Source organism: Trifolium pratense, linkage group LG6 (genome assembly GCF_020283565.1).
Source record: "Trifolium pratense cultivar HEN17-A07 linkage group LG6, ARS_RC_1.1, whole genome shotgun sequence".
NCBI lineage: Eukaryota > Viridiplantae > Streptophyta > Magnoliopsida > Fabales > Fabaceae > Trifolium > Trifolium pratense.
In genome coordinates, this window is record NC_060064.1 from 40,782,615 (window position 1) to 40,804,663 (window position 22,049).

General features: G+C 33.1%; 2 protein-coding genes across 3 annotated transcripts in view; one reads left to right on the top strand and one right to left on the bottom strand.

Annotated features, from left to right (window-relative positions):
• Positions 1-8,335: 8,335 nt before the first annotated feature.
• The window catches only part of LOC123888913, a 38,124-nt gene continuing 24,410 nt past the window's right edge, over positions 8,336-22,049 (top strand). Inside the window, exon 1 of one of the 2 annotated variants that reach the window (XM_045938077.1) lies at positions 8,336-8,506. The gene's annotated coding sequence lies outside the window, so the exon portion shown is untranslated. The remainder of the gene's footprint in view (positions 8,507-22,049) is intronic. The other variant, XM_045938078.1, reaches the window with a different exon arrangement.
• Positions 16,188-21,521, bottom strand: LOC123892273. The gene is made up of 6 exons (XM_045942075.1): positions 21,461-21,521; positions 21,267-21,356; positions 20,248-20,878; positions 19,239-20,167; positions 17,924-19,141; positions 16,188-17,833 (listed from the first exon to the last, which is right to left on the bottom strand). Exons 1-6 carry the CDS (start codon positions 21,519-21,521, stop codon positions 16,188-16,190), a joined length of 4,575 nt encoding a protein of 1,524 aa, XP_045798031.1.

Here is a 22,049-nt window from a genome sequence, read left to right on the forward strand (position 1 = left end):
GAGATTAGGTCCCGGTCTACCCAACTCACGTGTCCATTTATCAAGTCCAAACATGATAGAATCAATTTTAGTCAAGGTTATCAAAACCCGATCGGACCGGACCGGCCGGTCGGACCGTGAACCGGTCATGAAAACGGTCGGTTTTGAGCAAAAAACGGATAGAAAACCGACCGGCAAAAAAACGCATGAACCGGGGTCAGACCGGGTCGGACTGGCGAACCGGCGAACCGGCCGGGCGGTTCAAGCGGTTTTGCAGTTTTTTTTTTATATAAAAAAAAATGCGCAAACGACGTCGTTTTAAATTTAAAAAAAAAAAAAAATCTGTAACAAAACAACGACGTCGTAGGAATAGGAAAGGGTTTTGTTTTTCATCTATTTTTCATTTGGTTTGAATTATAAATTTTATTTTATTTTGACTTTTGATATTTTATCTTTTTAATATGTGAAATTATGAAATATTGAGCAATTATTCATATATATTTATTTATATATTAATTAAAATATATATTTAATTAAAAACGGTTCGACCCCGATTGAACCCGATCCGACCAATTGAACCTTGAACCGGTGAGCTCGCCGGTTCAATGACCGGTCCGGTTCTGACAACCTTGATTTTAGTGGTTGTGTTGCACCTCTTTTTTCGATTTTTTTATCACAAAAAAAAAAATCAATTCTAGTGGAATTGAAACCAAACACAGGGGCGGATCCAGTGTTACATGAGGGTGTGCACCTGCACACCCTGAACTTTTAAAAATTCCACATAGTATCTTATTTATTTTAATTTTGCACCCTCTGAATTTTTAATTTTGCACCAAACACCCCAGTTTCTTCTTATCTGATGGTGCATTATGGGAACGCGTGGTAGTGTATCATGGGGACGCGGAGTATTTAATATTCATTTATTACTCCAACTTGTTGGAAATACTGCTATAATTATTGCTTTCTGTCTTTTCCAAAAATGGAGCCATGCAGGAATCGAGCACAGTTCTTGCAAGTCCCCAAATTTGAACTTTGCCATCGAGCTACAGTAGTATATAGATAATTTGTTTGCATATTAAATACATATATGTAATATTTCAATATATGTAATTATTAATTTAATAGAATATATATTATAGCAATAATATTTAATTGAAGGAAAAAATTTGCACCCCCTGACCTAGAGTCCTGGATCCGCCACTGAAACATATACTTAACTACAAACTAGTACTCACAATCCATTAATTAAACACATTCATATGGGAACCAGTATAACACCCGTGCCTACCCACCAGTCACCGCGTTGCTGCAATTTTTTTATGGTAGGGTGAATATTATATATTACGAAATTAGTCTCGTTGTAAAAGTATTCACCGGAATAAGATTATTGTCTATAGTTTATTACATTTATTAATTATAATAGTAAAACGTAAAAGTAGTTATACACAGTAATATTATAGAGACTTCAAACACACGACATCTTTTGACGAAGCCATTTTCATTGTTTTCAAATTTATACCGATCGAAAAGGTGAAAGCCAAAAGTTCAATATAGAAGTTACTTGCCACTAAGTTCGTTTAAATGACATGTTTGACTATTTCACACACTTTAATAAAAGTGCATAAATAAAAGATAGAGAGTTGTACAATTACTAAATTGTCCTTACATTTTTCATTACTAGTAGTAATGATTAAATTGGTTGAGTATGCCACACATAAATAGGGGCTCACATAAAGGGTAAAATTGGAAAAAATGGCTTTGAAAGTTGTATAGATTATTTATTTTGTGACAAATCAATGTCAAAAAAATGTCATTTAAAATGGGACGTAGGAGTATGTATCAAAAATAAAAGTGTGTCCTGTTTTTTTTTTTTTTCTCTCTTTCATATATACATAAAAAAAAAATTTGTTTATTGATTTGTTTTATGTCCTTTTATAAAAAATTATGAAAATTTTATATTTTGAAAATACTCGTCGAGACAAATCGAACAACATCTTATATGCTAATATTTATTTTTATATATTAGTAAAAAATTACGATCAAAATAAATTATATGAATAGTGCACACGATTTCCAAACGACCAATAAAAAAGAACGGATAGAGTATTAAATAATGTGTTTTTTTTTAATTATCAATGATAAATATATGTCCTGTGTTAATTTTGTATACCTAAGGGCTTCTCTATAGAATAGACTCTTCCCAAAGCTAGCCCTTAAAAAAAATTAACCTTTGAGAGATTTCTATAATGTAATAAATATGATTGCAAAAAAAATTCAAAATTTCGAATAATACATATGAGTTGTTTTAAAAGTAGAGACCAAAAGTTGCGACTAAAAATATTTAAAAATTAACCTTTTGCGTGAGAGATTTTTATAATGTACTAAACATGTCTGTCGAAAAAATTCAAAATTTCGAATAATACATATGAGTTGTTTTAAAAGTAGAAACCAAAAGTTGCGACTACATATATTTGAAAATTAACCTTTTGCAAGAGAGACTTTTATTATAATGTAATAAACATGACTGCGGAAAAAACACAAAATTTCAAATGATACATATACGACCGAAAATATTTGGAGGACCGAAACTTGTTAAAATTATTTATAAGGCCTAAAAAAGAAATTTAAGATTCTTATAGGCAGTGGCGGAGCCAGGAAAAAATAATCAGATGGGCCACTAAAAATTATATTGCATGCAAAAAATTTAAGTTATAATACTTGCAAAAAGTTGATAATAAAAAATTAAATGTTTTATTATATTACATGTATATTAAAAGAAGAATGATTGTTCTTAATTGAAAATAGTTGTAATTATGCACCCAAAAAAAAAATAGTTGAGATTTTTTTATAAAAAAAATGGAAATTGTGAATTTTTTTGTTGATAAAAAAGTTGTTTTATTCACACAAAAAGAAGCTTTTGAATTTATCTTTCCGTTAGATTTTTAAATTATCAGGTAAATGAGTATTCTTAGATATAAATTTATATCATTTAAAAAATTACAATAACTAACTATTAATTTAAAAACTATAGAAGATGAATTTGATTTTTTTTAAAATAAATTATAATGTAGTAATTTAAAAGTATATAGATATGAAAAACAATGTTTTTTAAAGATATTTATTTGCAATTATAAAAAATAACAAAAGATGTAAATGGAATGTTGAGATTCTTTCTTTTAAGAAAAATAAAACAAAAAAAAAATATGCAAAAGGTTGAAGTAGTAGGTGTTGAACCCACAACCCTAAACACAACAACTACAAGCACCTTGCAACCAACTGGGCTATCTGTTTGAATTAACATAATTGCGCGCAATCAAATATACATATAATATACTTGTAATTTTATTAATACACTATGAGTATTATAGTCATTTCCTATTTTTTGGGGTGGGCCAAGGCCCAGCCTGGCCACCCCTAGCTCCGCTACTGCTTATAGGGGCAAAAAAATCCTATTTAAATATAATAAGTGTTTATTTTAGATTATATAAATATGTTAATTTAGATGATTAATTATAATAAATTAAATGGGTAGGTTAGAAAAATGATTGGGCTATGTGGCCAATTATGGTATAAGGAAGGGTAGAAAAAAAATTTTACATGTATCTCGTTTTAATAGATTTACATGATTTGGATTGTATATGGTTAAAATTGCATTTATTTAAAACTGTACAGAGTCATTTAGTTGAATTATTTTGAAACTTTTTTTTAATTATGCTCAAAATTTTGGGACCTAAAACTGTTACTTGAATTATTTGACCCTTGGGCCGGCCTGAAATCAACACTTTTTTTTTTTAATGAATGATCAACACTTATTTTAAAACTAAGAGCATCCACAATGGAGCACTCCATTTTTTAGTACTTAAATGGTCTCACATGGACACATCATCAATTTATTATTTTTTTAATAATAGTACCTAATAGGTACTCAACCCCTCCAATGGAGCATTTCTTAAAAAGTTTTAAAATTGGTCCCATCAATAACTTCGCATCATTACAATATATTTAATAATCTATTTTATAATATAAATTGATTGAATTAATGATAAAATTACAAAATTAGTATGGTCTATTTTTTTTATAATTCGAAAAAATAATTAAAATTCGAAATTTAATTTAAAATAATATTGCCAAATTTTAAGAATTACATAATTAAAAAATAATTTAAAATAATTAATAAAATGATAATTTTGAAAGGAGTAGAATCCTTCAATTTGGTTTTGATTTATATGATAAGAGTATTTATTTTTTTTCCAACGGTAAAAAGAAACAAACAATGACTACCAACGTCTATATATGGTTGACATTAAATTTTTATGCCAATTTAAAAGTTATGATTTTTTTTTATTTTTTGAATATATTAAATAAAGTGGGTCCCATAAAAAGAAGAGAGAGAGTTCTTATATTAGAATTGATACCTATTAAGTACTAAAATGTGTTGTGCTCCAATGGTAGTACCTAATAGGTATTACACCATTGGAGATGGTCTAACCGCAAGTAGTTATATGAACACTCTCTCTTTATCTCTATGGCATATGTGAGCTAGAGCTGTCAAATGGGCTGCCCAGGCCCAGCCCAGTGGGCCAGACAATATATATGGGTTAATTTGGCCCGACCCAGTTATTGGTGGGCTACACATTTATGAGTTCGGCCCAATACGTATGAGCCATGTGGGCTAATGGGTCTGACTTGACCCATTTTTTTTTCCATTTATTCAATCTTTTTTTACATAACTTTGATGTATTAGTTGCTTATAATTATCAATTTTATTGAGAAGATATATTGATATAAAGATTTAATTTATAATAAAGAATTAAATATAATGACCAATTTAACAATTTAATAGAGTATAGATTTTTTCCTAGAATAATGCTAGCAATACACTCTTTAACAAACACACTCCAACACACTCTTTTTTATTGGTTGAAATTCACATGGGTCCCATAAAAAAAAAAGTGGACCATATAACTTTTATGGGACTCATATAAATTTTAACCAATAAAAGAGAATGTGTTAGAGTGTGTTTGTTAAAGAGTGTGTTGCTAGCACTTTTCTTTTTCCTAAGATATTCATAATTTAAGAGACTCGTGTGAGGATAATTCTTTTTAAATTTAAGTAAAAGATAATTTAGAAATCCATTTTTAATATTCAAGCAGTGCTCTAAAAAATCAGAACCAGCCCTACTTATAACTCACTTGATACATAAACAATCGATCATTAGTTTGGTTCTTATACCTTGAGCATTAGGTCGAGTTTATTAACAAGTTCCCTAAGAATATTAGTTAAGCATGCACAATATTTCACATTGAAATGAATAATTGTTAAACTTTAAAAATATTGAATACACGAACTTTTTAAGTCAAATTTTTTATATTTGTTTTTAAAACTAGCATTTTATAATATAGATAGATGCACATTTTGTACCTTATGTATTTCTACTATTCAATTATTCACCAAGTTTTATAAAAAAAACAAGTGAATAGTTTAACCGGAAAAGATGGAACAATGGCATCTCCCAATCCCATCATGCAGGCATTATCAAACTTTTTTGTTGATGCAAACTAAACAAAGTAACTTTGGCATGTAATAATACTGTAATAAGCAGAAAGAAAGCAAAAAGTTTTGCATGATTAATTTACTTTTGCAAGGTTTGTAGTACCATTCCGTTCGAATCTAACTAAGGCCAGTGTGATTTTGCTGTTTCCATGAATAAGAAAAGAGAATTACATAATCACCCCTATTGTAGAGTGAGTGGGTCTCATCTCACTTCCCCCTTGAAAGCGCGTGAGTTCAAATGGTAGGCATCGAGTATTGGAAAAGTGAAGACACAACGTTACACAAAAACTCGAACCTCTTTTTTCGTTTCATGTCTTCATTCAATAATATAAAAAATTAGGGTATTATTCCTCGATATTAAATTATACGTCACTTTACATTATCAATAAAGTATGTAATATTATTTTTTTTCTATTATATTTTTAACTATTTATTATTCTCTTTTCTTTTAATTATTCAATTTATTTTTGTCTAATCATAAATTAAGAATAATTTTGAAAATCAATTCTTAATTATTTTTTCTCATACAATATTAATTACATTTCTTAATACGCATAAAATTGTCAAAATAACATAGTATTGTGGTATGAAGGGAGTACTGTACTAAGGAAAAGAAAAAGGAAAATATATTTTTTTTGAAGCAAGGAAAATGTTCAATAGTGTCTCTGAACACCGGTTAAAGATACTTGAAACTGCATATTTAAAATATGAATAATATTGTTTTCGATGCAAAATTTACCCTTTTTACCCAAATAAAAAAAATTGAAAGAAAAAAATTAACATGTAGACTTAGGGGCACATATACTTTCTCTAGTCTTTAATATAAGAAAAAAATTAGTTTTTACTTTCTCCGTCCCAAAATATAAGAATTCATTGACCAATATAAAAAAATTATTTTTGCATTAAATTTGTCAATAATGTGCATTAATCATTCCATAAATCTAAAAAATAAATTTTTTTTATATAGAGGACTACAAGAGAATATTAATGTATCAAAAACAGAAAGTTTGTATTAAAGATGTGTATTTTATTTTATTTTTTTAAAGTAAAATATTGCTAAAAACCAAAAGGTTTTCCTGTGGATTTTCCTACCGATTTTAGGTTTAGGGACTAAAACCAAAAAAATTTAACATACATGGATGAATTGCTAAAAAAAAAGATACAGCGACTAAAAACAAAAACATGCAACTTACAGGAACCAAAAGACCATTTAAGTTTTTTTATTTTATTTTTAATATTTGTATAATCTTTAACATGTAACCTTTAGAGAGAGGATCCTAACTCATCTTAGTATGACCCTATACTACTTCTATAGAACTCCTAAATGGTCGATTGGTTCTTCTTAAATATGTCTTGCTATGTCGCTTTATGTTTATTTCTTTTCTTCTTCAAAACTCTCGCAAGTATTATTTTTTCATTGAATCCTTATTTATTTATTGGTAGGGTGGGAGTGAGGAGACAAGGAAGATTAATTGGGTTAATTGGAATAAAATGTGTTTATTTAGACAAGAAAAGTGGTGGTTCAGAACAGAGGGTTGGAGAGTTTAACATTTTGCTTTTAGGAAAATTTGTGGTGGAAGATGTTAGAGGAAAAAGAAGGATTGTGGTATAAGGTGTTGGTAGCTAAGTATAGGCCGGTGGAGGATGGTTTTATGACCGAGTTAAGATATCTGTTTGGTGGAAAGATGACTAGTGTAAGAGTGAGGAATGAGTTATCTATGGGTAGATTGGTGAATGGTAATATTAGGAGTGGTGGGAAATAAAGAACATACTTTATTTTGAAAGAACAATTGGTTGGAGGAAGGGTCTCTTAAGATGAGATTTAACAAATTATTTTCATTATCTATTAATAAGGATGCGTCGGTGGCTGTGATGAAGAGGTTAGGTTGGGGTGTATCCCAAATTTCGTTTTTAGTTTCAGCTTTTAAGTCAATTTATGTATAATCTCACATTTTTAACGAGTTTTTGTGTTCACGTTAATAATATTATTATGCGTCAAAAAAATTGTTAATAATATTATAAGAATTCATGCTACAAAAATTTAGATTTTTTTTTTTATCAAAACATGAATTAAATATGAATTTTTAAGCGTCAAAACTATAAAAAAAAATCATATTTAATTCATCTCTCGTCGTAAAAATTTAATCTTTTGCAAGAAAATTTTATATAATATTTTAAATATGACCGTGGAAAAAAATTTAAAATTTTTAATGATACATAGGAGTTGACTTAAAAGTAAGATAAACAAATAAAGTAATTTTGTGCGGCTACAAATTTGTGACAACTACTTAGTGTATGTTTGGTTTCAATTCTGGAGCATCCAGAATTGATTCTGGACGTGTAGAATTGATTCTGACTTGTTTGGTTTCTCAAAAGTAGAATTGATTCTGCCTCCAGAATTGATTCTACTTGAAGCTAGAAATCGTAGCTTCTGATTCTAGAATTGATTTTTACACTCAAATTTTTTGTTCAACTCACTTTTTCATGAATATATCCAAACATAAACCACTTCAGCTTAAAATCAATTTTTGCCAGAATCAATTTTACAGAATCAATTCTGCCAAAATCAATTCTCTCCGCCGCAGAACCAAACACACGCTTACTGTTTTGATGATTATAACAATAGTACTTTAATATGTTTGCTAAGTGCAATTGAGATTCATGGACACAATTTTAGGTTAGAATCGTTAGATATGTAGCCCTTGAATTAAGACACAAGGTTAATGGTTTACTAGTATAAACAAAAAAAAATTATGTAATAAGTTTAACTATTTTAAAATTTTACAGTTTGGTTTCATCCATATTGGGGTGGGGTGGGGGTTAAAACCAATTAAACATGAGCTGGGCTTGGGAATAAACAGAGTAGGCCCGACAGATAAAAAAAGCGAAACCCTCTTATAGTGCTCCGTGGAGGGATGCGAAACCCTAGTGCTCAGTCATCGTCATCGTCATAGAATAGAATAGAATAGAAGAAACTAGATGGCTACCCGTGCGTTGCACGAGTTTGGCGGAATATCATTCGTATATCAATCATGGATGCAACCTCGTAGTGAAATTAATCATAAGCACACCGAAATTATCAGAGAGAGCATCATTACACACACCAATCATGGATATTATCGGTAAAGGAAATTATTCAAAAACATATGGGAATTGCCTAATTTAAATGCCATTCAAATCAAAGTTTAATTGGAATCAAAGTTCAATTGGAACATCGGAGTTGGAACCAACTCGAATCTTCTTCTTACTATCAACTATTGTTTCCTTCATAAGTTTATCAAACTTGGCTTGTCGAGCAACAAAAAAAGACTCCCAACCAATAGCATCCGGAGAACAATACCTCTTCCACTGAATACATGTTGGAGGTATGGGACAATCATCTTTCAACTTGACATAGACATAATGACCGGGAATTGCCCCAATGCAAACAATTAACGAAGAAGGATTAGACGGTGGTATGCCACGCAATGGAAAGAATGTCTCGGATGCTCCCTGTTTCGTCAATTTCACGACAACTTTACCTAAAATAGTTGCTACAATATGACCCATATCCGGAAATGTCAACCATTTTTCGATTAACGCAACACTATATCTCCTGGATTTTCTCTTTGATGGCAAGAGTGCATTTGTGATATAAGCCAAACGATCTTCACCACCATACAATTCCAAATAACTGCTCTTATAGAGGTTCAACTCATTAACCATATTCTCTTTGATAAGCTCATATTCATCTTCATCGTTCTTGTCATCTAGCGCAATGACACGATACCCACAATTACCGTCGCGTTTTACGTCAACAATATGTTCAATATAAGGATGCATAAAATCAGGCATGTAGTTGATTTGAGGAATCGTAAACAAATCAGTCTTTGGGACCGACTTTCGTACTCGCTTTTTCTCAATTTTTACATCATCATTAAAAGCACCTATACCAAATCAAATTAAACAAAAAAAATAAAAATAAAAATTAGATGGTCTGAGTTATAGACTCTTAATTTGCATGTTGGACTATATAGTTTAGATTACAGAGCCCGAGCAATTCATCAAAAATAATCAACACAAAGAAAGAACAACAAATAAAGTGCAAAAACTAATAGTTGCATACCTTGTGAAGAACAACCATGGGTAACAAAATTTGAAGTCATGTTACCACCAACTGCACCATCATCGCAAGATTCAAACTCCCCATCACCTTGCATACTGTTTGTGCGATTTTTGATGATGAGAAATTAATGTGAGAGGAGTTAAGGATTGTTGTGAAAGGGTATATGTAAAAAATGCTATGCTAGGTGGAAAGAACCAAGAAATTGGCGTGAGAGGAAGAGGAAGCATTGGAATTGTAAAGGAGTTGGTTAGGGAATAAATGACTCTTGAGTGGTTAGACTATTAAATACTTATTGCTATGCCCAAATTACCATATCAACCTTGAATCATCGCTTAATACAACTTGATGAACAAACAAACAGTTTAATATATAATAAATACATTAATACATACGTTCAAACATCCAAAGTAAAATAAAGAAGAATAAAATTCAAGAACACTAAGAATATAGCTAAATAGTAGAAACTCTAGAGCATATAATAGTGCTGACTTTGATAGATCCTCTTGTAACTATTGGATGTTGTAGGAACATGGATAGTTGTTCGTACACCAAGATAAGGAGATAGTTTGAAATAAATCACTTTATTATTGGAGGCATTTGTGACGCCAAACTTGACAACCACATCCTTGGCCAATCGATAGACTTTGCAAATATCACGCCATTGGCCAGATATTTTGCAGGTTATTTGTGGTGTTGGATGGAATTTAAAATCACAATGATTCCATGAATTACCAATCCAATCAATTAATGTGAGCTGAGCATCTTCATTCGGTAATGCGTCTTGGCAAAAGCCTTTCCAAAAGAGCGTCTGTCGGACAATTAACCCAAAATGGAATGATGATTAGCAAATACAAAGGATCCCATGATAAAATGTGAAAGTTCTTATAGTGTAAGGTAGTATACATACCAAAACTCCGGTTTCAACATCGGATGCAGTCAAAGTCTTTTCAAGAGTATGAGTAAAAACATTAGGTAGTACAAAGAATGGGATTGGTCGAGTTGAAGTTGGTTCTTGAAAATCACAATCTAACATTATCCTATATGGAGGAGTCTTATGAGGATAAGTGATCTCCATGCCAAAAACATGTCGAATTTTGATGTGAAATACCAAAGGACTAACGAACAATAGAGTAATCCAAGCGCCTGAATGGATGTTATAAAAACCTCTTAATTGGGACCAACCGTGCGTAAAATAAATTTTGGAAGAAGTTTTTTTGTGGACAGCAACCTGAATCTCGTTTTTATTAATATCTCGCAAAATGACGCTATCACCCATGTACTGACCAACACAACGTGCATATATTTCTGGTAGTTTACCTCGAGTCTACATTACAAATACAATGTCAATAATATGGAAGTATATAAATAGTGTGATGAGGAACGCATCAATTATAGGTTACCGTCATGGGATCAAACTCCATGTAGGCTGTTCTAGTCATCATTGCATAAGGACGGACATCTGGATGTGGCTTATCAAATTGGGGATCCATAGCTATAATATTGGTATAGGTTGGAGGACATACACAAAACAATAAAAGGGTGAAAATCAAGATAAAAAATATATGCATTGTTACTTAGAGTCAATCCCATTAAATATAATTCATCTATTATATCAATACTATATTGTGATATAAAATTTGAGTGTTGCAAATATGAGACCAAACCAATCCTAAAACAACTCAATGATAATAATCCATCAAAGTAACTCACACAACCATATATAAAAGAGGATGACAGATGAAAAACCTTGTGAAGAACCACTGCCAGGATCAGATCTCTGTAAGGCACAACCGTCAGCTACAATGTTTTGGAAAGCACGGCCATGAACTACATTGATATAAAATTATTTGCAGTGAAGGTTATGTGATTCAATTTATTAATTCAAAATTGTAAAATTATATATGTGAAATTAAAAAGAACAGTTATAATAAAAACATAAGGAAAAGAGGATAGTAATTGAAAAAACTTATGCTAAACAACCTCCACATTCAGATCCTGGAGAGACATCATCACTGGATACATTGCTCTCGAGTAAATTGTGATGAACTGAATTGCTATAGCAGCTTCCAGTTCCAATAGCTTGCATAAAGCTTGATGTTTTAGACATAGTTTGTGTGATCTGAGGATATAGAGAACAATTTGAGATATGTGGTGTGGAGATATTATTATAAGAAAAGATATCAAAAGTGGGAAAGTGAGTATGCAATTCTAGTAATGTATTCTCAAAGCACTGTCATCAGTTGCAACTTGTAATGTTTTCAATGGTATGCAGTCCACTTGGCCATCACATGGCAACACAAAAAATACACTGAGTTGGGACATAGGAGCACTATTCTAAGGCTATATTTTTTTGGGAAACAACCAAGGCACCAATGATGTCTACTATTATAGGGTAAACGTAGGAGGAATCAATATCATTACCCAAAGTCTTTCAAAGTCATTTTATTGGGTGATAAACTATGCAATATAATTATGAACTGAGTTTCAAATATTGTTAGAGAGGGGTAAAAATTTTATTCAAGTAAATGGAAAGATTGGTTGAGAATCATAAGTTTGAGATGGTAGTTCGATAGCAACCCAAAGCAAGAAAAGAGTGCCAACAAAGATACATGATTGCAAGGACACATTATATTATGCGAGTACTTGACTAATGAGAGATCAAAAAAGAAACATAACATCAAACTCAAAATTTCAGTCCAATTTATCATCCAATAATTGGTTCATAATAAGAGTTCAAGAAGGAAATATTCATGAGTTTTGAGATTCTTTTCATTATGAATCAAGTGATATCAACAAATCCATATTTAAGCACCAAATTTAAAATTCTAGATCAATTTATCATCAAATGCATCAATTATGTCTATTGTTATATAGTAAAAGTATAGGGAATCAATATGAAGATAGAAAGTCTCCCAATACCCTTCCAATGGGTAGCAAGCTATGCAAGGTGATTGGAAGGAAAATAAGATGATTTGAGAAATAAATAGAAGATAATTGAGTAAGCATCTATAAAGGCAAATGATGTTAGCAAATTAATATCACATGATGGTGAAAAGAGAATTCACTCTTTTCTTGATTGCATAAATAATCTGCAATATTATGAAGGGATAAGTACCAAACATAATAGTTTGGAGCAATTCATCATCGAATCAATGGATCAAGGAACTATATTTAGTAACTTCATGCATTAACATTTCAAGAAATGTTTAGAAGAAGTATTCCAAGTACCAAGGATACACCATAACAAATTCATACAAGCATAAGCCAATATTGTTCCAAAATTACTACAACGCAAAAACAACAGCAAAACAAAGAAATATTGTTCCAAAGTTTGTTAAGAGGACATCTAGAGCATGAAGTAATGTTGAGTCTCATGAATGAACTTGGTGACCAGCCTATCGGAAGGAGCATGCAGAGTTGTTCGTACACCAATGAAAGGAGAGAGTTTGAAGTACAACACCTTGTTATTGGAAGCTTCAGTGGCACCAAATTTGACAACAACACCATCAGCGAGGTGATGGACCTTGCAAATATCATTCCACTCCCCAGATATCTTGCAGGTGGTGCGAGAGCCATTGTCAAACTGAAGTTCACACTCTTTCCAGGTGTTCCCGATCCAATCAACCAATGTTAACTTAGACTCCTCATGGGGGAGGGCATCTTTGCAAAAGCCATTCCAGAAAAGAGTCTGTCAAGCAATCACTCATTATTAATGCAAGTATTTAACCAAAAAATAACAGTTCAACACATGCTATTCTTAAAAGCATCCATCCTTATCATGTACATGTATGTACCATATATGCAAATACAAACAGAGCAGGCAAAACCAAACAATAACATGGAAAATATATGAAGCCAATAATATTTGAAATTAAGAACTTATAATTGATTGGTATGCCATAAAACAAACACAATAACTAACATCAAACAAACTACCTGAATGAAAATCACAGCAACCAAGCATGCATATAACCAAATTCGTTAATACTACAACACACGCTATATTTAAAAGCATCCATCCTTATCATGTACATGTACCTACCATAATTCCAATCATTTGATCTGTATATACAACTACAAACAGAGTAAGCAAAACAGGAACATAAAAAATACATACCAGATATCCACTGGCAACATCAGCAGCAGTCAGAGTTTTCTCGAGCCTGTGTGTGAAAACTTTTGGCATTACAAAAAAGGGTATAGGTGCATCCCAAGAACCGGCTTGAAAACCTTCTTCCAACATCAGCTTATAGGGAGGCTTTCTAAGAGGGCAGGTAATGGGGATACCAGTTATGTTTATGAGTTTGATATGGAATAAGAAGGGACTCACAAAAGTAAGAACAACCCAAGCTCCCATACTAATCTTGTACAGGTCTCGCATGCGAGACCAGCCATGAGTGAAATACATCCCTGACTTGTCCTTTTCAACTACAACCTGAATCTGATTAAGGTTAGTGTCTTGTAAAATAACGGTGTTGCCGATAACTGGTCCAACACACCGTGCATAAATTCCTGGCACAACTCCTCGGCCCTGCACAATGAACATAACAATGGGATGAGGAACAATGAAGCATTAAACAATAATTGTAATTAAAAAAAACAATACTACTTACACTCATTGGATCGTATTCCATGTAACAGGTTTTAGTCATCATGGCGAAAGGTTTTACATCATCATGGAGCCTGTCATAACGGTGTGTCATAACTGCATATCATAAAAGAGTCACATAAAACTAATGCCAAATCGCATCTCTATCAAAATCAAAATGTACACAAAGTCTATCAATATCGACGATAATACATTCAAGTAAAGGCATTAGTTTTAACCATAATCCAAATAAACAACCATAGTAAGCGCAAATAATGGAAATAGCAAGAGATAAAATGCAAAAAGTTGTTGGTGATAAAGTTAAATTCTAACGAATATAAGCAGGATAGGAATCAATTCAAACATAACACATCCATACCAAGTAGTGTTCCAATCATAAAAATAACCCACGATACTTATAGTTGAATGAATGTAAACAGATCTGCTAGTCACCTAATTGTAAATATGTTATATAAAACACAATCAAAGCATGTAAAACACAACTGAACCAACAAACATGTAAGATTTCATCATTCAACCTTAAATATTACGTTTGTTCTACTTCCACATGCAAAATACTTGTCTTTCCTTTGCAAGTTCCATTTCAATCTTAAAATACCATTTACACTATGAACCCTAATGTGAAATGAAGGGATTAAACAAATCCAACAAATTTTATGAACAAAATTAAAAATCAATAAATACAACATCACGATAGAAATAAGCTATATCAAATACCTTCAAAAGCGCTACGATCGGAGCATTGGGAAGCGATCCTGCTACTCTCACCACCGTCATCACGTGTCGTAGCGGCGTAAGTGGCCAACGCCTCCACAAGATCCGACGGGTTGGACATGACTTGGATGATTCTGGCAGACAAAACGGAAGAGATATGGATAAGGAGACTGTAATGAAAGATGATGTGGATGGTTGGTAAAGAAAGATACGGTATAATATATGCGTACAGGAGAGAATGGAAAGAACCACCATTGTAATGATTATAGTGGACATTAAGTGCTGGAATTCTTGGAATGAGTTTTTTTTTATTGGGAAATTAAAGCTGGAGAATGGAGGTAGCCGAAAAGTGTTGTTTGTATGAGTTGATGTTTTTTTATGAAGTTGACAATGTAAAGACGTTGCATGCAGTCCAATTGGTTATAGGCAAGTTACTATCCTAGTCTACTATGATAATTAAAGAAACTAACACACTCAATCAAAAAAAGTCATCATTACATGTTAGTAGTCAAATCGAAATCTCAAATATGAAAAGAAACACATTCATAGGCCTCAAGCCAATATCAATGTATCAACCCAAGTAGGTTCCCTGAAATACGAAATTAATTGCGGAGTCAACTACGTATAAAATATCATTAGATCGGACGATGTCGGATAAATAAATGTTGGTAATGTATGAGAGCAAATCCGACATAAATGGTTATCACGTATTTGCACATGTAAAATTATAATAGGTCAAACAAAGTATATTAATTAAGAGGGATAATTAAGTATATAGACAATAATTCTTAAAATATCGATAGAACATATCGAATAAAATTCGACATATATAGTTATTCGTTAATATATATTTTCACATATAAAATTACACAATGACTACAAATATTAAATATTTCGAAACACTTCCTTGTAAATTACGTTCCGAGTGACATCTAGATCATCGATTGGTTCAGCAGGCAAAAGTTCACTCCCTTGTAAACTACGTTCCGAGCAACTTTTGGATTGTCGGCTGGTTCCAAACACATCCTGGATTGTCGGCTGGTTATCACGTATTTGCACAAATAAAAGTATATCATGTTAGACAACGTATATTAATTAGTAGGGATAATTAATTATGTAGAGAATAACACTTAAAATACTGATAGAACATATCGAATAAAATTCAACATACATATTTATTCGTTAATATATATTTTCACATATAAAATTACACGATGACTACAAATATTAAATATTTCGAAACACTTCCTTGTAAACTACGTTCCGAGCAACATCTGGATTGTCGGCTGGTTCAGCAGGCAAAAGTACTTTCAATCCATTTTCGGAAGTAACCCTTGAAAAAGCAACATATAACTGTCCATGGGAAAAAATTGGTTGAGAGAGATACACCCCGACATTTTTTAGAGACTGGCCTTGACTTTTGTTGATTGTCATGGCGAAGGACACACTCAAGGGAAATTGTCGGCGTTTAAATCTGAAAGGAAGTCTCTTATCGGAAGGAATCAATGACAATCTCGGAATGAAAACCTTTTCACCAATATGGCTACCAGATATAATCATCCCCTCGACAACATAAGTACCCATCTTAGTGATTATTAACCTTGTACCATTACACAGCCCAGAAGATTGATCCATATTTCGCATGAGCATAACTGGGACTCCAATTTTAAGTCTTAACTTATGATTTGGAATCCCAGAAGAAGCAATAGTATTCAAAAACTCTGGAGTGTGTACATTATCCGGGACATCGACAGCTGAATTTTCATTACATGAAGAATCATAGCTGAGGTAAATTTTTTCGTCAGTGGAAATCATGTCCAAAATATAGTCATTCACACTACCAACAACTGAATTCGTTGGAGCGAGAATAGCCCTGTCACGGAAAAAGGATGGTTCATTCATATTTTCCAATAAGTTTGGGTAAGTACTTTGAACAATATTAGAAAGAGGATCAGCGCCACCATCAATCAACAAATCTTGTGGGATTTGAACAGCGATACATTCATCATCCGCATGTCCGATACTCCCATCACCAATTCCCAATATCCACTGAGAAAAATCTCTCCTCCTCTCAATATCTGAATCTGCGCATCCCGCTAGAAGTCTCATATTAGTCGTTAATGTTAAGACCTCACAGGAGGACCATAAAGGAGAAGAATTTATAGCAGAGTGAACAATATCGTGCCTTGTACCTTTGGGTATAACGGGTAGTATTTGACGAAAATCCCCACCTAACACAACAACCTTTCCTCCAAATGGAAACTGCTTCTCTTGCATAATATCCTTCAAAGTACGATTAACGGCTTCAAAACAATGTCTATGCATCATAGGTGCCTCATCCCATATAATCAATTTTGCACGACGAATTAGATGGGCGAGATGATCAGATGGCCCTATTTGACATGTAGAATATTCATCGATGTTTATTGGTATGGCAAATCGAGAATGAGCAGTCCTTCCTCCAGGAATTAGCAAGGCAGCTATACCACTGGACGCCACTGTTAGAACGATTTCACCCTTAGATCTTAATGCTGCTGACAAAGCCCTCCAAATGTATGTTTTCCCTGTGCCTCCATAACCATTAAGGAAAAAGAAACCTGGCATATTCTCTTGAACTCTTGTCATGATTTTATCATATATTTTCCGCTGTTCAGTTGTCATGGATGACATTAATATACGATGCTCATCAGCTAATAGATTGCGATCGTAATTTAATTCATCGTAAATCAACCTATTCCCTCTATCTGGAACTAACCCATCGTCTTGCTGAGGCATGTCAGAAAAATCTTTCAGACTCTTGCCATTACTTTGTAATGCAATTTCAATCTCGGCTAATGCATAGCTTCTCAACTGGTCACATGTCAACACTAAATCTGCAAGAAATATATAATTGTAAAACATATGGAACAAAAAAGGTGTATACTTAAGTAAAGCAATATTATCAATATAGACACACAACTAACCTGGTAGACCAAGAAGACGTCGTTGCTTATATTGAATATCATCGCTAAGAAACTCCCATATGCTGGTCCAAACAAAACCGGGACAATGTAATTGATCTGAAAGAAGCAGAGCGACAAATAATTGACGCAAATAACCACCAGTGCCCCAGTAGCTAGCTTCTTTAACCGCCTGAATAAACTCCCTGTCATCATCCATAAGCCCTAACGCAAAACACGCGTCTTTGTAATTGCTATAAGTAACATTATTAACTGTTCTTATATCAGCAAAAGAAGTTGGACCCTTTATGTAATTTAAAATAGTCCTCAAATAAAATCGTTGACCGGATCCAGGAGGGGCAAAATGAAGTCTTCCAATAGAAAACCCCCTCTTACGCGGAGTCCACTGACGCGCATCCTTGTTCCATACAAATTTAGTAGGAAATTCATTATACGTCAATTGACGCGCATGAGGATATTTTTTATTGGCTTCCATCCAAGCTATGAACTTACTGCACCTAGCATATGGTTTTTCAACAATATCTTCAATGCAAGCATCGTCATGGAAAATCACTGGCTGCTCATCCTCAAGATGAAAAGTTAGCCGTTCAACAGATGGTTCTCTATAATTAACATCAAACACAAAAATCCTCCAAACAGCTTCACATGCAGATAGATACCGACAATCATAGTATGTCTTTATCTCATCAATCATTTGAGTACCGGATCCGTTGCCACTATCATTATAGAATCCAGCCGTAACACGATCATGTCCCTTGTTGATGTATTTGAAAAGATACTTTATAGATCGGGATTGATTGCACCACTCAACATTGATGTGAGCATTATATTTGAGCAACAATTTTTTATTATACGGAACAATAAACCTGTTGTCAATAAAATGTTCACCCTTTTGAATATACACACCATTGTCCCTCCTCCGATACACAGGATAACCATCAGAATCAATGATTGTATGACTGGTAAATTTCTTAGGGAAGTATTTGGAACACCGACCATGCTGCATACATGGAGATTTTTTATTCTGCTGTCCACATGGACCATGAATCATAAGTGCAGATACAACGCTAAATAACTCTGGCTCTCGATGTATATCCGGTATCTCAGCCGATATTATTTTGTCAATACCATCTGGACCGACAATTCTATGTGACTGGTAAAGGAAGACTAAAATGTGAGCATGTGGAAGACCACGCTTTTGAAACTCAATTGTGTAAATCACTGAAATATATACATATAGATATCGTTAACAACCGAGTAAAAAAAGAGACACACTAAAAATCATTATAAATACAGTGTGGTATCTAAAAAAATTAACCTGCTTTGACTTTGCCAAAAATATCCCCTTGCTTAATATCTTTTATGAGCTGATCCAGCTTAATCTTAAACAATCGAGATATCAAGTCAGGGCGATCCGATGGCCTAAGATTATGCACTTTTAAAAAATCAACAACTTCTGGCCACTTATAGTTGCAAGTAAATGTGATAAATATGTCGGGATATCCAGCCCAAGAGCAAATGGACATTGCATCTTGGTAGTTCTGTATCATATACCTTGCCCCGCCAACAAAACTTGCAGGCAGAACTATTCGTTTACCTGTAGTGTTCGCATCACAGTCGCCGCTAACAATGGCTTCCGTCAACCCTTTGTACATAGCAGCCCTTAAATCTTTCTGATGATCTCTCATATATCTCAACCGATCAGACTCTATTGTACTAAAAGAATCAACCAAAAACTGATGAAATAATCTCCTAGAAAAAACAACTGTTGATTCATCTCTACACCTCTGCTGGATGGTATATCCAACCCACTCCAGCTGAGTGATAAACTTCCTTTTCCTTTTAGATTTCTTTGGACTATCTCTGAACTCAATGTCCCTACTGTATCCATCCTCTCCCCGAGGAAACAAAAGCGGATATTGTAAGGGCCAATAACACGGTTCAAAGGTTGATACGCGCTGCAAAAGACCAGTTTGAGTCTGAACAATAATGTCTCTATCGAAGTCAGCAGCATCAAAGTCACCAACAATTAAGGCAGCAACCTCCGAAACAGACGGAAGATTATACCGCCTGCCATCACGGGATCGTTTGCCTAGAAGACGTAACTTAACAGTTGGAGCTTCCTGGAAATGAATGGTATCCCGTAACATAGCATACATTCGAACATACGGATTACCACAACTGTCCAGCGCATATCGTATATCTCGCACAATAGATGACTTGAATGCAACTGGATCATCTGTCATTCTGTGATATAAAATAAAGTGAGCAACTATGAAGTAGATGTAATCAATGGAGCGAAAAAAATAATCAAAATGACAAATTACCCAACAGATGACATCCTATTTGATATTTCATTCTCGGTATCGTATATGTACAGCTGGGCGAATTTAGGTGGTCTATTGGGCAAAGGAAGCAAACTTCCAATAAGATGATAATTTTCACCATTTAAGACAAAGGCAGGTGGTGCATTTCCGCTATTAATACTGGTGTGAATTCTACCACCCATTGATGTAAAAGCAAACATGCTATTGAAGGATCTAATATTCTCAATGAAAAAATTGCTTCTACTATCACGGCCATGGTATAAATTATATAGGGGTTGTGGCAATTGCTTGTAGGGTGCAAGTTCTATATCCCCTTGATTACAACATAGCGAAAACTTGGGATTGACCCTTGAGCCACTCTTAACACGTTCTTGGTACCACATTATTGCACCACAATCTGGACACACACAACTTGGCTGACCGATGTTGAAATATCTGGGATTATCAGAAACTGCATATATATTGTTGAGATAAGGAAAATAATCAACATAAACAAAATAGTAAATTGTACTAAGAGAATCAACACTGTATGTACTAATACCATAATTAAAGGGCACATCAAATTGCTCATAATTAGTTGTACATCTCATCTGAGCCACGTAATGATCAGAGACCAAGTCAACATCAGTAGCTATCAACCAAAAAGCATGTCACCAGGACAAATATAAGTCTAAAGAAGCATAATTTATGCCAATTAATGGAAGAAAGTGGATATTATACAAATAAATACCATATCTTGGTACATGTACGCAATTATCTAATAGAGCACATGAAATGTAAATATGATCAATAGCGTAGTGAATAGAAGCATGATTATATAAGTAAAGATAGCAGACAATAAATCACCACTATTGACATTATTTATGAGATACAACTGTAGTTAGGAAAGGATAAAGCAATACCGGACACATCCATGCAATCATCCAATGGAGCAGGCGTATCTAAATAATAAAAATGTTACTACTCATAACATGAAATGCAAATAGAATCAATAGCACAATGTATGCAGAGGGTGATACCTGAATTATAAGGTATGTTAAATTGTTGAGTATTAGTTTCACATATCATTTGATCACCATCATATATACTGTGAATTGAAGCATCATCATCTAGAGCACATTGTTAAAGCACAAAACACAATAAAAGAGAACTATTAGAACAATTAAGCATGGTTGTAAGGAGAGATACGTAGAAAGATGTTATTAGATAATACCATTATTGCTGCATGACTCATGTAAATGTATACTATCACTACATTCAATGCTGCTAGCCATGCTACAGAACAAAATTCTATAGCTCAAGTAGTAAGAGAGGATATATTTATGCTAGACAAACATGAGTGAAGTCATTGTATCCCTAAGAATGTTGCATGCAAATATTAACAAAGTCTATTGATGTAGTCATCTATAAAAAACGTAGCTCTCAATTACCAAGAGGAATCAATGCACATGTAGTATCATAATTCACATGATGGAGCAAGTTGACTTCCTTTGTACATCCAAAAGAACTCATACATGTGTAATGATATAATTGACAATATTACTTGATTAAGTCATATAACCATGGTTAATATAGGTACAAAAGTCAACGGCATAGTTAAGTTAAATACAAATGTGAATAGTAAGATAAGAAACAATGATCATCAACAAAGACATTCACCAAGTCATATTATAGGAAATGATACATAGTACATAGAGAGATGTCATTACAGAGCATCCACCAAATATAAGACAATACAAAGATAAGTAATGAAGGGTACACATTGGATAAATAAACACTGACACTTGAACATCTAAACAGGA